Source organism: Myxine glutinosa, chromosome 1 (genome assembly GCF_964187855.1).
Source record: "Myxine glutinosa chromosome 1, kmMyxGlut1.1, whole genome shotgun sequence".
Classification (NCBI taxonomy): domain Eukaryota; kingdom Metazoa; phylum Chordata; class Myxini; order Myxiniformes; family Myxinidae; genus Myxine; species Myxine glutinosa.
In genome coordinates, this window is record NC_136261.1 from 376,124,358 (window position 1) to 376,142,084 (window position 17,727).

The following is a 17,727-nucleotide window of genomic DNA, read 5'->3' on the forward strand; positions in this document are numbered from 1 at the left end:
TTTCACCTGTATGCAGCATACAAGTTGGCAGGATGGCCTGGACTGGAGGTACGCACACTTGACTCTAAACTGTCCAGCCTGGGTTTGAATCCCGACCCAGCTATAACCTGTCATGTCGGTGTTTCACAGGCAGGGTGATTCATCAATGTGTGTACCGCTAAACTGGGCGCCCCGTTTGCGTCCCATTAGTTGTTGGATGTTAAGGATCTCACCGTGTCTTCCACAAAGAGAAGGCGAGCTATCGCCGGCACTCTGAACAAGTTGTGGCCTGGCATGCTCTTCTCCTCTGCCTGGCACTTATATACGTCATCCTCGGCATCTTTTTCCAGAAGAGCCCTGTCTCGTCACAGTTGAAGATTTGCTGGGGGATGTATCCTTCGGCTTCTATCAGTTCGGCAAAAGTTATAATAAAATCTTCAGCTGCCTTCACATCCGAGCTTGCTGCCTCACCATGCCTGACGACGGAGTGAATGCCGGTCCTCTTCTTAAAATTATCAAACCATCCCCGACTGGCTTTGAATGACTCTTCCGATGCCTCGTCCGTTGATGTTCCCGCCGTCTGCTGCACCAAATCCCCGTAAATGTCTCGTGCCTTCTCACAGATGATGCTCTCGGGCACGGTATCTCCTGCGAGCTGCTTCTCCGTCAACCACACAAACAACAACTTCTCCATCTCTTCATGGACAGAGGTCCGGAGCTTTGAAATAATCGTAACGCCCTTGGCTGGCGTTATAGCCTTTATCGACTCCTTCTGCTTCAAAATCGTACATATCGTAGAAGTACTACGATCGTACTGCCTCGCCAAGTCGACAAGACGCACACCTCGCTCATGTTTTTCGACGATTACGTGTTTGATATCCAAGCACATCATCCTTTTGTCCTTGTTTTATATCCAAGCTCGCCCGCTCATAACTCAGATCTCGGCTCGCATCACAAAGCAAAAAATCGACCGAGCGACGGCTCGTATCTCGGAAAACTCGTAAGTTGGTGCACTCGTAAGTCAAGGTTTCACTGTATGTATATGTATGTATGTATGTATGTGTATATATATATATATATATTGTTGTGGTTTTTAGAACCCTCCACTTTGTAAATATCTGTAATATTCCCTTATAAATAATCCCCTGTAAATATTGCCATTTTTCGTGTAAAGGTCAAAGGTCACACCCTAGTTAGGCCACGAGCAACACGTAGCCCACCATAGGCTACTTCTTTAGTTATTTCATTAGTCTGTGTTTCAGGTAAGGATCTGTTTCCAATAGTTGAATCTGTGTTGTATTAATCAAATAACCTAGGCCCCCTTCAATTATCCCCAATCAATCTCTCTCTCTCTCTCCAAAGTGCCAGTAGCACCTTCAATGGGGCTTGTCCTTCCCAATGCTGCCACATAATCTTATTGCCGTCGTCGCTGCCTTAGCGCTCGCTCCAAACTCCATTGAACATGCGGTCGGCTTGAGGAAAGGGGCGGAGCCACGGGAGGAGGTGTGGCCTCGCCCACGAGCCGTCGAGGGTGGAGCCAGTGAGCCCTCGCTGACCAACCAGGGCTGAGGTGAGCTCGTTAGTAGGCGTAGCCCTATGAAGGCGGCTTGATTTCCAACGCGCGGTCATATAAGCGCGAGCGCGAAGCCCTTTTACGGAGATGCGGGGGATGAGCAGGAGATGCGCTAGGGAGAGAGCAGGAGTCAAATCTAAAAGAACTGCGTGAGGGAAGCCCTTTGATGAAGAACTGCGCAGAGGATCGCCTGGAACAATCGTTTGATATGAACTCCGGTTTGGTTTGAGAGCGTTCGGCACGCTATGCGCACACAGCCTCCCCGCCCCTCGCATTTGTAAGGTCCGGTCGCGCGCCAACGACACCAGCTGCCTGCCATTCTTCGCGGCGGACCCGGAGCCTGGAACCATCTGCTTGGACCCTTCTCTTCCTTCCCACCACCACCACCCCATTCATGTAAGTGTGTTTGTATTGTCCTGGGCATGTTATATAAGAGTGTATAAGGTTGCCCTATGTCCTTTTATTTCCTTCTTTTGTATATTCTTGCCTTTCGTTTCCTCTTTTAGTGTAGTTAATAAATCATGTTTGTCCTTTCCTTACCTTTTGGTTTCCTCTCGTCCGATCGTCTGTCTTTTCCCCATTGAGTACCTGTGGCACGATTAGAACCGCTCAGAATCGGGTTAGTTTTATTGCTAACAGCTCGAGCTTGGGATTGCTAAACCGCTCGGCAATCTTCCATCTCATCCGTGGCTCGGGCAGAAGTAGCGCCGTGCTTTGCGGCGAGGTTGGCGAAGGTATCTGGGACCCCATTGACCAGTCACCCTGGTAAACTCCAACCCCGCAAAGGAGCGCGATATCTTCTAGGACTCGGACGGCCAGTGTAATAGACGAGGGGATTAAACCCCCCTCGGTAAGGGGAGCGCTGTAATCTGAGATCCGTAACAATTGGTGTCAGGGGTGGGATTTGAAGCCCGAACCAAATTTTAATCCATCGGAAAAATTTTGTCAAAATTACGAGCGGCCGAAATTTTATTATAATATCCAAATTATAGTCGTGCCATGGATAGTCAAGGCGGTCGGATGCCGGTGGGGGAGATAGAAGAGGGGGTAGAGTCGACCCAGGACCCCAGGGAGGAGATGGGGGAGATAGAGGAGGAGGTTGAAGAAGGTGCGGTAGAGGGGGTTGCAGGCGCACAAGATGGCGGCCCCTCGCACGTGGTCGCGGCAGCACAAGATGGCGGCGCCTCGCATATGGCTGCGGCAGCCGAGCCCGAGATGCCAGAGTACATGCGAGTCTTTATGATTCAAATGATGGCAAAGTTGGACACCCAAAGCGATAAGTCCACTCGGGAAATAAAAGGGTTGGGAAACAGGATGGGGGAGCAATTGCGAAATCAAATTGGGGGCCTAGAAGTCAAATTTGGGGAAATGAGAAATGACATGGGAAGCCAAATTGGGGGACTAGAAGGCAAATTAGGGGGCGAATTGGAGGACGTGAATGGCCAAGCCCGAGAAATTAATGAGGGGCTAGCGAGGGACAAAGCCCGGTATGAAGCAAGGGAGTGTGAAAGGGAGGGTAACCGCAGGTCGGGCGGGAAAAGCGCATTTGTACACGACGAGGTAACACGGCTTGAGAAGCGCGGGAAAAGCGAGTTGGAGCAAAGCACAGCCGGGTGTGACGGTATAGAAATCGCGACCCGGAGAATGGGGAAGCCGGCGACCGCCGAAGTAGAGAATTTTATTTTATTAGAACAGGCGGCCGTCGAGGAAAAATAAATTAAAAGCAAAGAAATAGTCGAAATTGGAATTGGAGAGACCGCAGATGTAGAAAAGCACTCGCAGGGTGAAGAAATGATAATGTGCAAAGTCTGTATCCACATCACGATGCCGTACTTGCTAATCCTTATAAAGATTTGCAGGTGCGTGTGGAGCGAAGAAGAAGAATCCCGAAGGTGAGTCGGGCTGTGTATGGGGCGAAAATACTTTTCAGCAAAGTGTTTGCCGCGAAAAGAATTTTCGCGCGCTTGGGATCGAGACGGCACCCGGGTGTTTGTGGAGGATCCCTTGTGTGTGGTGTGAGGGAAAATGGCGCGCGTGTGAGGAAAAGGTGTGAAAGTGAACGGCGTGCGTGTGCGAATGGCGTCGAGGCGCGAGTGTGTTACCGAGTGCGAGAGCGAACGCACGTCTGAGTGTATGAGTGATGAATGCGATACAGAGTGTGGAGGTAGGAGTGAGTGTGACCAGGAGAGTGAGATGGATGGAGAGAGTGTGCGGGGATGCACACCTGAGTTGGTTGTGGCGCGTGTGCGGGAGGGCACATCGGAGCGCGTGAGTGGGTATGTGCAGGAGTGCACACCCATGGTGAGTGTTACGGAGTACGTAACAGAGGAGTGGTGTGCAATGGAGTGTGCGAGTAGGATGAGTGCGCGGGAAGGTGCGCGAGAGGAGTGGTGCATAACAGAGTGCGTAAGAAAGGGGTATGCACGAGCGAGTGCTGTGACAAAGTGTGTGGGATGTACGAGCGGCGTTGGAGCGCCGGGTTTGGAGAGTGTAAAAGGGGTCGCGTATGCGTGAGCATGCGAGGGGAGCATCGACGTTAACCGGGACAGCGTCCAGACCGACGTTTAGCCGACGCGAGCTCCCGGTCCGTGCCGGGCGGTGTGTGCTGCGGGAGCCGGCGGGGATCGGTGTTGCGTCGCTCCTGCTCGGGGCATCGTGCACAATTCGCGCCGGGCCCCGCCCTGCACGGTCGGTTCCGCGCTTTGCCAGGCAAGGCCACCGGCCCGATTCGAGGGAAGGTAGGAGGGGTCAGAACGGCGCCCCCTTGTGGTGGCGGCGCACCAGCCGGGCAAGGCTGGCCCACAGCGCATGGGAGCGCAAGGCCTTGCGCCGGGATGGTGTTTGGAGCCTTGGCCCGACGAAACCTCCTCCCCTGAATCGAAAATGCCGGACGGACCCAACCAACAGGAGACCAACCACCCGCATGCATTGCTCGGCTTTCCGAAGCCGAGCTGTAACGGCGATGTATTTCCGCACCGAGAGGCTCGAGTGGAGTGGACAGTGAGCCATAGTGTTGGCGAATGGTAGCTTTACCATTCCATGGGGGCACATGAGCTCTAGATTATGGGGATGGCAGTGTAAACTAGCCGAGGGCGGGCTAGGATATTGTTAGGGATTAAGAGATGACAATAGGAGACTGAGAGTTAAGTCGTGACATTTGTACAGGTAGAGGGGACGTAGAGAGATTAGATGGATGTTAATGACGAGGGAAGTGCTTGGTGTAAAGGAAGACGGGAAAGCACGAGTTTTAGAGGGAAGTAGTTAGTTAGATGATGCTGTGTGTATGAGCTTGAGATTGAGGCGCAAATGAGGAATTGAATGAAATTGTGTGTGTGGATGAACTTGCGCAAATGAGGCATTGGTCGGGGATGACGAAAGATAGTGTATAAGTGGTGTATTGAGGACAAGTGGAATTGTGTTGGAGTGTATGGAAAGAGGAATGAGAGCACAAGAGGTGTGCAAGGGGACTTGGTGTGTGGAATGAGTTGTGTGGAATGAGTGGTGTGGAGTGCATGGTGCGAAGGAGTGGATGGGGGAAGATGGACCCCTTCACGAATACCCGGGGAGGGTAGTTTAAAGTTAGGTAGAGGGTTTAGGTAATTTGTTGGATATTGACACCTGTGGTGAGGGAAGTAGCAGTGAAGTGCTTGGATGGGTGCATGAGTCTGTGGAATGGCTGGGCGTGTGGGCTTTGTTTGTGCGTATGGTTATTGGGGCACTCCGTCACTGGTCGTCTGTCGGCCAGGTGAGGCCGCAGGTAGGCTCTGGGAGCCAGTCAGAGTAGTGTTCAGTGGGGCCCGAGGATCCTAGGAGAGGACCCGGGTAGCCCAATGCCAGAGAGGGCATCAGAGGGGTGAGAGAGCCAGGAGGGGCCTTCCCCGATTTAGGGTAGTCGCAAGGAGCATGGTAAACTCGGGTGGCGACTTCAGTGGCGGAGGTGCGCAGGTAGGTAGACCTGCTGGTGGAGCCACACGGCCCAGCCCCAAAATTGTGCAAAGGCACAGTAAGAAAAATTGGGGAGTGAGACCCAAATTTGGAAGGCACCACAGGGTGGGTCAATGGGAATTGGTTTTTAGAACCGCATAGTTTAAAGATGCCGATTGGCAGGGCAAGACTCCGGGTAGTGTAACTGAGTTAAGGTTATTAGAGTATAGTTAGGATGAGAAATCGCTTCGCACCATCCACATCCATTCACCAAGGAGACGGAACTCCGCACCATGTTTTGTGAACGATTTGGATGGAAAAGACGCATCATGACGTGAGAGTGACATTGTGTGCAATTCCATCTCTTCCTTCTTGGGAGGGATTGGACGACGAATTTGGCATGGAGGGGGATATGGGAGACAAGACATAGTGACGAATTTGTAACGTGTAAATACAGGGAAGGGCAAGGGTAGTGTAGGCTGACATGGTGGGTTACGAACGGCTAGGGACGAGCTTTCTCTGCTCGCTCTCCCGCGCCCCTCATGTTGCATTGCCTTGATTGATGTGTACCTTTGCGCCCTTTCCTCCGCTAACTGTGCTTTGTCGTCCTCCCCACCCATGGACCCACATTTGGGAGGGGAGTGTGCAGGAACCCTGAACTGTGCAGCGGCGCCTGGCTACACTTGTGCGGCACGCCTGCTACCTTTTGCTGCACCAATACACCTGATGGACCATACGTTCTGTGGCCTGGCATCTTTGCTGAGCAGACATTTGCTGCAACCGTTACCTTGCACCTGCGGACCACTGGCTTTAAGTGGCGTCAATGTCACGCAGATGGACCATAAGATAGGCCCTGCTGGAAATAAAAACGGACACGGTTTGTGCATTTTATTCTGGTGTGTCAGGAAAGAAGATCTTTAAGTTTTTATTATGGCATACCTAAGACGAAGCAGGAAGCAAGAAGATGCAGCCAAGCAGCAGCCAAGCAGCAAATATGACATTTGAAATGGTGATTGTGCATTTTTGTGCATTTTTTTTGGTGTATTGGTGCATTGCATTGTTGTTTTCTCCCCTCCAAATTTTCTTTCCACAAAAGAACACGTCCTGGGTTATAGAGATGTATACAATTAGTTTAGTGTTGTAAATAACATGCTCCCCACCGGCTTTATGTTTAGTTTGAGAATTCATTCCGCAATTCGGTTAGCTGTGGGTGTGAGTCTGTTAGTTAGTACACAACGCAGTAGGTGGGACATATCTAGTGTTGTAAAACTGTCACACACAGGGTGTTAGATTAAATGTAGAGGGAAACCACATCTAAGTGTCACACGTAATTTAAAAAGTAGTCCCGAACCTTTCTCAAAACCGGTCGTTCTCACCTGTGTGGGTTCGACTCGGGGACGAGTCTGGCAAGGGAGGGGGGCAGTGCTACGGTTTTGAGATTTGCACATATTGATCATTAAAGGTTAAAGGGTTGCCCCCCCATAGTTAGTCCACAAGCAACACGTAGGCCACCTTGTAGTATTAGTTATGTCATAGTATGTGTAAGTATAGGCCATTTCCCCTCGTAATATCTGCGTTGTGTAAAGACATGAGTTTAGGTCCCTTCATTCTGCGTCCACCCTCCAAGTCCACCTCTATGGGCATAATTAATCCGACGCCCCATTTGGCTGACCTACTCAGTTTGTTACGCTTTGGCTACCCGCAGCATTTGTTACGCTTTGGCTGCCAGCAGCATTTGCTGCCCTTTGCTCGCTCACTAGTCGAGTAACACGAGGTAGGCCTGAAAAGGGGGAGGAGCGCTGGGTCGGGGTGGGGCGGCGTCAAGGCAGCGCGTCAGAGACGATGACGGCAAGGGCCAGCAGCCAACCAGGGCTCTAACAACATGGCGTGAGGGGCGTGGAGAGGCGCGTCTGGTAAGTGCTAGAAGGTTCGTGGGGCGTGCCTATAAAAGTCTTTGCACAAAGCCCTTGAAGAGGCCTTAAGGACTTACTTGCACGAGATGACTCGGTCAGGACTCGCAAGGAGAGAGCGCACGTGAGGGCACTTGTTAATCAAGAGGACTGTGAAGAAAGTGATTCACAGCGCTCGCTTTGGAGGCATTGCGCTATATCTCAGTGTTACGTACGCGCCGAAGGAAAGGCAGCCAGACGCGCCGGTGGCGAATATCGCCTATTCAGCCACGCGAGTGAACGCGGCAATAGCCGCCAGTGTTAACCGCCAACCGCCAGAGCCCAGACCCTACCGTTCGCCCCGTATTATCCCGTGTGTGCCAAACGACACGCGGAGAGCTCCTGCCCCTCTACTTACCATCTGCCCGGGACAAACCGGAGGCCGGAGGGAGCTGCACGAGAGCCATCCCTGGACGTGGTGAACATCATCCTGCAGCTGCAAACCCCGTGTGAGTGTGTCTGTGTGTGAGACGGCCCCGTTTGTCCTGGGGATTAAGTTAAGACTGTTTTTAAGGCTGCACTGTGTCCTCTTTTCTGGAATCATTGTAAATAGTGTAAATAAATCCTGTTATTCCTTTCTTCCCAATTCGATCGCCTGTGTGATTTCTCCATTGGCTAAGCGTGGTACGAGTAAGATCGCTAGAACCGGGTTCACCAACTAAACGGCACGGATCGCGTGTACGCACCGCTCGGCGTCTCAGCACGCGTGATTCGTGCCGGGCTTATTTCCTCGTTTCTGGGCAGCGCGAGTAATTAGGTAATAGTGATTCTAGTCCTACGACCCTATTTCGCGCTGTCCGGGAAGGACGTCGGTCCCGTCGGCCAGTCAAAGACAAGGGGACTAATCCCCCCTTGGTAAGGGGAAAAGGCCGGCGCTGAGATCCGCAACAATATATATATGGTATATATGGTATGGTATATATATATTATATATATACTATCATATCATTAGTATCATATTATACACACACACACACACACACACACACACACACACACACACACACACACACACACACACACACACACACACACACACACACACACACACACACACACACACACACACACACACACACAACACACGGCACTGCATCAAGGGCAAAACTGCACCCCCAGCAAATGATGGAAACCAGCCAGCACAGGCTGCACCCAAATTGAATTGAATGGACCATGTCTGCAATGCTTTCATCCTTTGTTTTTTTTTGTGCACAGCTACTTTCCTATTCCATCCCCAGGCGCTGCATGACGTCATCACTGGCACCAAAGGGGGCTTATACACACGCTGAAAGGGAGTACTCAGTTTTCACTCTGTTTTCTTTCTTCCTTGTTTGTTTGTTTTCCGGGCGATATCTCAGCCAATCTTTGAACTAGGAAACTGAAATTTGGGCACAACAGTGAGCACGTGCTTTGTCAAAAACAGTATTTCTTGATTAATCAATTAGTTGATTGATCACTTTTAATCGATTTATTAAGTACTTATTTATTTTCTTTCTCATCTGGGCAATATCTCAGGCACCTTTTGAGCTAGGAAGCTGATATTTGGACATGACAATGACCAAGTGATTTGGCAATAAAGGGTATTTTTGATTTATTGATTAATCAATTAATCGATTAATTATTTAATTGTTTCGATTATTTAATTGCTTAATTAATTTTCAAAGAGGTGGATTCAGATGAAACACTGGTGGTTTGGGAATGCTATTCGCCAATTGATTACCGTAAGAAATTAATTACTTTATGATTATTATTTATTTATTTGAATTATGTAATTAATCGATGAATCGATCGATTATTGTGCACCACTCCTCCCTCACAATTCCTTCTCCATGTGCTGCCCAGAGGCATCCCCCCCCCCCCCCCCCCGGCAATGTCGCGCTGGAGAATATGTTATTTATTTATTTGCCATGGGGCGGTGTACTTTGAATGTATGTGTACTTGTTTTTTCTGCTCGGTCCGGCACCTTTACAGTTTTTCAATAAGCTAACACACACTCGTACAGAAAACTGCAAACACGCAGGTATGCTGTCCAACTTCATTAAAGAGCTGCCCTGATTTCTGTGACGCGTTGATTGCCCTCGCAGAGGATTGTCCAAAAGACTTAAATGGGTGAGTCGGGGAGTTTACTTACATTTGGATGAAAACCAGAGAGGCAGCCAATTATTAAATTTAAATACACGTCTCAGCTCAAAGAAGAGCCAATAATGTAAACTGATGAGGAATCCCAACCTAAAGGGGGGGGGGGGGGGGTCGCACAATCGACGCTTCGAGATTTGAGTGGACATGTCAAGGGCACTCCGCACGTACAGCAGGTGGTGACAACCATGGACTGCTGAAGCAAATTGGATAGAAGTCTTTGATTTACAAATTAAAACCATTAACATGGGCGCCATTAGCAGGGTACAAGCCTTTTATAACCCCATTAAAGCCACTTGCGAAATAAATGGGAAAAAAATAATCGCCGAGCCTCCAAACTGCTTTTGCTCTCGAAAAGGTAGCCTTGCCACACAATTAGCTCTCAGAGCCAGAAAATAATTGGAACTAGAACAATGCGACCGTATCGCCAATGCGCCTCCTCATAGTCCCACAACGGGCAGATGCCATCACTGCATATGTATGAGTAGGGGATCACGTTTGTGAAGCTTTGAGTTGATCGGATAAGGTTCGTCGTTTCTATCCAAGATGGCTGACATCATCATCATTTGACATCATCATGACATCATCATTTTCAAACAATAGGCAACAGTGCTGTTGGATGATATTTGTATAATTTCGCATCGATAGGGTGAGCGGTTTCAGAGATATAATTATTTAATATTTTCCTTCAATCCAATATGGCTGCCAAACCATGTGACCTATGATGTCATTAATTTAATATTTCAATACAAATGGGTCATAGATCATGTGCATGCAATTTCAGATTTTTAGGATAAGGAATTTGATTAAAATATTTTTGGCTGGTATATAACGTCACCTATGATGTCATCATTATCATGCTTTTGTTCCCCATTGGGAGTACTTGACAATGTGCCAAGTTTCAAATTTTTCCATTTAGCGGTTTCTGAGAATTTTTTTAATTATTCGCTTTTAATCCAATATGGCTGCCATACCACGTGACCTATGACATCACAATTATCATAAAAACATTCTGCATGGGTGTCACTCCTACCCTGAAAGTTTTGTCACAATCGGACAAAAACGAGGTTTAGGACGGACGGACGGACGGACAACCCGAAAACATAACGCCTCCGGCGACTTTGTCGGCGGAGGCATAATAAAGGGCACTCAAATAAAAATAGGTAACAAACAGCTTTGGCAATGGACACCATTGGGAAGAAAAGGAAGTAATCTTCCTGCAGCTTTTTCCACAAATTCCTAACAAATTTTAACAAGTTTATTAGCATTGCAGAAAACAAGAGGAATGAACAATGAACTCACCACGACCTGCTCCTCCGAGGCTGGGGAAACGCTGCTATCGTCAAAGTAATACCACTGCCCATCATCTTTGTGTTTTGCGATTACGGTGTCTGTGGGAGAGGTTTACACGATTAAAAAGTCTTCATTGCGAATGAGAGAAAAACAAGAAATATAATTTGCTGAAAAGGAGATTAAAAGTTTCGAATCCTTAACCTTTAGACTTTAGACCAGTGAAATGGAAAGCCCGTTTTGAAGCCAAATATACTTTTTGGTGCTGGAGGCGAATCCAACTTTGTTTCCTGCCGTGTTCACGAGAACTGTAACCCAGGTGCATCCAACTTGAAAGTGAACCTTGAACACCTGTACGCAAGGTTTCCTCAACTTCAATCACCAGTCAGACTCGACACCAGAGCCCCTCCCCCAATCCACTTAAGCCTCCCCTTCCAAAATAAGATCCTACATTTTTGCTCAGAGTCGTCACAGCTAATCGTGGTTGTTACAGTAAGCCCTGATCAAAAGGTCTACAAAGTGCAAATATTATAAGTAATCATGATCTGCATTCCACTACGGAGCACAGTCGACAGCCCCCGTGCCGCCGCCGCCCCCCCCACCCCCCCGGCGAACCTCACCGTAGTGTCACAACAAAGTTGGTTGTGTGGCAATGTAAATTATAAATGACAGATGCGGCTTTGCATTGTGGGAAAATATGCACCGCCATATTGGTTCATGTTTGGATGCGCTGTGGCAATAATTGCTGTAATATTGTGTACATTAAGTGAAATTCCCATCACAATTATTCAAATGCCGTACATAGCGTGACTGCCTAATGGGCATGGGAAGAGACATCTTGGCCTTTCCACCATTTTATATTTCAGTTTTACCTTACCTTTGACAGCACAGCATTTCTGCCATTTTATGATAGCGTATTTTTCTACCGCTGTGCACTATGGGACTCAGAACGGTGGGGCATGGTTCACTTGCGTTACAAAGAGGGCAACGATGGCTTTGTATGTCGTTCAAGGCAAGGATAATAGGAAGTGCGGACTCACAGTGACCTCCGCCCATGCCACCGTAGTGGTTAACAACAGCGATGAGGTCGTACATGGATTGTCCAGCATTGGGGTTTATGACAAACCCTGACATGTCCAACGACCTGAGGGAAATCAGATTGGGAAGAAGAGTAATCGATCATGCAACGTTGAATGGTTTCATCGGCTTGCCTGGTTTATATAATTGGCTTTTTCTTCTTCCTTAAACACCAAATAAAACTAGAGGGCTGTAATCGGACATCGATGATGGTTCCCGGTATACCCAACTCGTTATATTAGTCAATTAGTTGCATTTGAAATTTTGCCAAATAATGAAAACAAACATTTTTTTTCTTCCAAAAAGCGGGACGCCAAGACTAAACACTTAATGTCCCCCTCTGGGAAGCATAATAATTAAAAACATTAAATAACGGGTAAAAATAAATAAATAATTGAGAATTCAAAAATGTTGAAAATTAATTAATTATAAATTAGAAAAAAAAATCAAATTAAAAATTGAAAAAAACCAAATCAAGTAATTGAAAATTTTTAGGGGAAAAAAATGAAAATTACATAATTTATAAACGGGAAAATGAAATAATTGAAAGTGGAGAAATTAAATAATGACAAAAATCTTCAAAAAGGCGGGCCACTGCGGACACCAAGACTAAACACAATGCCTCCCTCTGGGAAGAATAATAATTAAAAACATTAAATACAGGAAAAAGTAAAGAAAATTAAATAATTGAAAATTGAAAAATGTTTAAATAAATAAAAATGTTAAATAATCGAAAAATGTTGAAAATTAATTAATTGGAAAATTTAAAAAAAATCAAATTACAAATTGGAAAAAAAAACATCAAATAATCAAAATTTGGAAGGGGGAAAAAATGAAAACGAAATAATTTAGAAATGGAAAAATGAAATAATTGAAAGTGAATAAATTAAATAATAATGAAAAAAAATCTTCAAAAAGGTGGGCCACTGCGGATACCAAGACAAAACACTCAATGTCTCCCTCTGGGAAGCATAATAATCCAAAACATGAAATAACAATAAAAATTAAAGAAGAAAATTTAATAATTGAGAATTCAAAAATGTTTAAATAATTAAAAAATGTTAAATAATCGAAAAATGTTGAAAATTAATTAATTTGAAAATTTGAAAATTGAAAAAAATAAAATTAAAATAAAAAATTGGAAAAAAAAAGCAAATAATTGAAAATTGGAAGGGGAAAAAAATCAAAATTAAATAATTTAGAAATGGGAAAATGAAATAACTGAAAGTGGAAAAATTCAATAGTAATAATGGGAAAAAATCTTCAAAAAAGGCAGGCCACTGTGGACACCAAGACTAAACACTCAATGTCCCCCTCCCCCTCCAGGAACCATAAACAGCATTTGGATTCTGTGATCACGTTGCCAATACCTGATAGGAAAGTCGACCAGCATGTCCAGCTTCTCACGGAGGTACCTGTTGTAGAAAAAACGTTTGAGGTGCACCACAAGGACCTCTGGCAGAGACCATAGGTCCAGCTGCTTGGTGGCCTGCTTGTGCTTCTTGCATGACGGGCAATACCTGTACGAGATTGGGAGATGGATCGGACAACATGCTGCACCGCCTTCCCTTCCAACTGGGCCTAACATTGGCAACGTTGTCGGTGGCATCCCATCATAGTGGCTTATGTCCTGATCCGTTTAAAATTATAAATGTTGTGCAGCATTAAGGTACGACCACACGGCACATCCATAGAATCAAAACATTAATTTATTTATTTAATTAAACCTTGAAAATGCTGGAGTAAAAATTCCGGTCGTAATGCAAATATTTCAGAAACGGTGTTAATACATCTTACACGAATATGATAAATTTCAAACTTTGGTTTTATGTCTCACTACACATCAGTAGTGTAATAATGTTGCTTCTGGGACACCTCCGTTTAACATGGGAAATCCCTATCTAATGTCATTTACCCCCTTGTCTTTTTCAAAAATCATAAACACCTCTATTTCTCCCACCCTCATCTTTATGAACCTTTTGTCTGTAGTACCTATCCTTAATGTTGTTCATTAGACCACTCAAACACTACAAATATTTGTTTTCTCTTATAGACCTATCATCCTTCTTCTACATATCATCTGGCAGATTAATCTTTGACCCACTCAAACATTGACCCATTCACTTCCATATTAATTCTTTCCCTCCCTCATTGCCCCTAAACACCTATATTTCTCTCACCCTGTTCTTTACGAACCTTCTAACCTTTTGACATGTTATCCTTATTCATTAGACCACTTAAACACCTGTGATCCTTCTGACCTCATGGACCTTTTAACCTTTTACTCTTAATATCATCTGGTGAATATAACCCACTCAAACAACGACCCTACAAATATTTGTTTATGCGTGGGAAATAATTTAATTCTCCTACAACTCTCTTCACCATCTAATATATTAACAAAAAATATGTTTGAGTTTGGTTCTTTATTAAGACATTTTAACTGAGCTAAGATAAAATGGTAAACCTCCCTCAATGTTCTTGTTTGAGCGCCTCCAGTGCCACACAGTTTTTGGTAGGCTCTGCCCACCTTTTGTTAAGCTCCGTCCACTTTTTGGTAAGCTCCGCCCACTTTTTGGTAAATCACGCCCATTTTTTACTAAGCCCGCCCACTTTTGTTAAGCCACGCCCACTTTTTACTAAGCCCCGCCCACTTTTGCTAAGCTCCTCCCACTTTTGCTAAGTCCCACCCACTTTATAAACTCTTCAGCATTGTATCATTTCCAGGTAATACATTACATCATTTTCAGGGAATTTCCATCACATCATTTCCAGTTAAGACACGCCCAGGGAATTTCCACAGGAAGACACACCCAGTCCTTATAAAAGGCACCGACCACACAGGCTTTTTCAAACACGCTTTCTGCTTCACTTGAGAATGGACTACTATGCCGAAATGGAATGGGATAACTTTGCTATTCCATGGAGTCCTACTACCTGTGTAGAACTCAACCTTCAGATTGATGAACTGGACTCGAACCTCTTATCAATGGAGGTAAGTTTGTTTATTTATTTATTTATTTATTTAATTTTTTTTTTTTAAGATGAGACTCGTGTAAGAATTAACAAAGTTTATTTTAATATTCATAGAGCTTGATTTATACAAATAAAAAATATTGTATTAAATTAATACATTGTTATTTTCTTTCACAGGAAATTGTATCTGAGATACGAAATGAAAATTCTGCTTTTAACACAACTTGGGATGAAGTTATTTTTTTGTTTGAAGACATTTTGAACAACCAAGACCCCCAGAACGAGTTCTACCTTGATGACCCAGCCAAAGAGTTATACCTTGGAGATCCACAAAATCCTGAAAAAGAGTTTTACCATGATGATACTTGTTGTGAGTTATCAAAACAAAACCCACTGAACAAGTTCTACCTTGATGAGCCAGAATACAAGTCATACATTGGAGACCCACAAATTTCTGAAAATTGGGAAAGGAGAGTTCTCCCTGATGGTCCGCAGTTATACTATGTGAGACACATCATAGAAACCCTAAAAAATTGGGCAAGGAGAGTTCTCCCTGATGGTCCGCAGTTATACTATGTGAGACACATCATAGAAACCCTAAAAAATTGGGCAAGGAGAGTTCTCCCTGATGGTCCGCAGTTATACTATGTGAGACACATCATAGAAACCCTAAAAAATTGGGCAAGGAGAGTTCTCCCTGATGGTCCACAGTTATACTATGTGAGACACATCATAGAAACCCTAAAAAATTGGGCAAGGAGAGTTCTCCCTGATGGTCCGCAGTTATACTATGTGAGACACATCATAGAAACCCTAAAAAATTGTGAAATGGGAATTCTCCCTGATGGTCCGCAGTTATACTATGTGAGACACATCATAGAAACCCCCAATATTTCTGAAAATTGTGGTTTTACCTTGGGGACTTGGAAAGATGGTTATATTTTTGGAGACTCGGAATGGGGGTTTTGTTTTGATGACTCGGAATGTGATACCTATCTTGGAGGCTCAACAGGAATGTGGTTATACCTTGGGAACTTGGAAAGTTGGTTTTATTTTGGAGACTCTACCTGTGGGGTTCCTCTTGGAGACTCTTTGGATTCTAAAGCAATGAACAATGTTCTTTATTTAATGACGCTTGATTTAAGCAATATCAAGAAAGTTCGAGGAAGAAAATGCTGGAAAATTCTTTCTTCCCATTTCTACTTCTTCAAACTTAAAAGCCTTGAAAGACAGAATTGGAGGAAGAGGAAAAAAAAAAAAAGAAATACGTATTTAAAAAAGAAGAAAAGAAAGATTATGTTAGGGTTTGGGTGGGATTTTGAATGTGAGGGTTAGGGATGGGGTTGGGTTAGGGTTGGGATTTTGAATGTGAGGGTTAGGGTTGGGGTTGGGTTAGGGATGGGGTTGGGTTAGGGATGGGGTTGGGTTAGGGATGGGTTGGGTTAGGGTTGGGATTTTGAATGTGAGGGTTAGGGTTGGGGTTGGGTTAGGGATGGGATTGGGTTAGGGTTGGGATTTTGAATGTGAGGGTTAGGGATGGGTAGGGTTAGGGATGGGGTTGGGTTAGGGATGGGGTTGGGTTAGGGTTGGGGTTGGGTTAGGGATGGGGTTGGGTTAGGGATGGGGTTGGGTTAGGGATGGGGTTGGGTTAGGGATGGGGTTGGGTTAGGGATGGGGTTGGGTTAGGGATGGGTTGGGTTAGGGATGGGTTTGGGTTAGGGATGGGGTTGGGTTAGGGCTTGGGTTGGGTTAGGGTTTGTATATTATTATGACTCACTCGCACATACACACACACACAAAAGTTAAGCCCCAACTAAAAAGTTGTGGGATTCTGTGTTTGGGGTTCACAGATTTAAAAACGTATCCCCATTATACACACACAAAAGTTAAGCCCCAACTAAAAAGTTGTGGGATTCTGTGTTTGGGGTTCACAGATTTAAAAACGTATCCCCATTATACACACACAAAAGTTAAGCCCCAACTAAAAAGTTGTGGGATTCTGTGTTTGGGGTTCACAGATTTAAAAACGTATCCCCATTATACACACACAAAAGTTAAGCCCCAACTAAAAAGTTGTGGGATTCTGTGTTTGGGGTTCACAGATTTAAAAACGTATCCCCATTATACACACACAAAAGTTAAGCCCCAACTAAAAAGTTGTGGGATTCTGTGTTTGGGGTTCACAGATTTAAAAACGTATCCCCATTATACACACACAAAAGTTAAGCCCCAACTAAAAAGTTGTGGGATTCTGTGTTTGGGGTTCACAGATTTAAAAACGTATCCCCATTATACACACACAAAAGTTAAGCCCCAACTAAAAAGTTGTGGGATTCTGTGTTTGGGGTTCACAGATTTAAAAACGTATCCCCATTACATTTTATTTATTTATTTATTATTTTCAAGGGTATTAGCTGCTTACTTGTGTTTTTTGTAATTCTTGTGAGTAAAATGAACCCAAGATTTCTTCTCCATTTAAATCATATAATTTGTAGGTCCAAGGGACTGTATCCATTACATCAATGATTTTAAATAATTCACGAGTCCATTTTTGTGTATAACCTTTCTCAAAATGACTTTTCCATTTGTATATTCTTACAATATCACCAACTTTAAACTTGGGCTTTCTCAAATTAATCTCCTTTTCATATTCTAATTTTGTAAATGTTTCTGATGGTTTTGATTGTGTTGATGAATGAACTGTATTATTGTAATTATCTACAATATCCTGAATTAAATACACCCATTTTTGAGAACCGAGTTGTGTGAATTTTTTATATAATTTCTCTTTTAAAGTACGATTAAAACGCTCAATAACAACTG

General features: G+C 44.8%; 1 protein-coding gene across 3 annotated transcripts in view; it reads right to left on the minus strand.

Annotated features, from left to right (window-relative positions):
- Window positions 1–17,727, minus strand: part of LOC137415487 (ubiquitin carboxyl-terminal hydrolase 15) — a 102,960-nt gene that overhangs the window by 8,242 nt on the left and 76,991 nt on the right. For all 3 annotated transcript variants that reach the window (XM_068101097.2, XM_068101106.2, XM_068101090.2), the window contains 3 exons: window positions 13,299–13,448; window positions 11,892–11,995; window positions 10,864–10,952 (listed from right to left, as the gene is read on the minus strand). In XM_068101097.2, coding sequence (XP_067957198.2) covers window positions 10,864–10,952; window positions 11,892–11,995; window positions 13,299–13,448 — 343 coding nt within the window. The remainder of the gene's footprint in view (window positions 1–10,863; window positions 10,953–11,891; window positions 11,996–13,298; window positions 13,449–17,727) is intronic.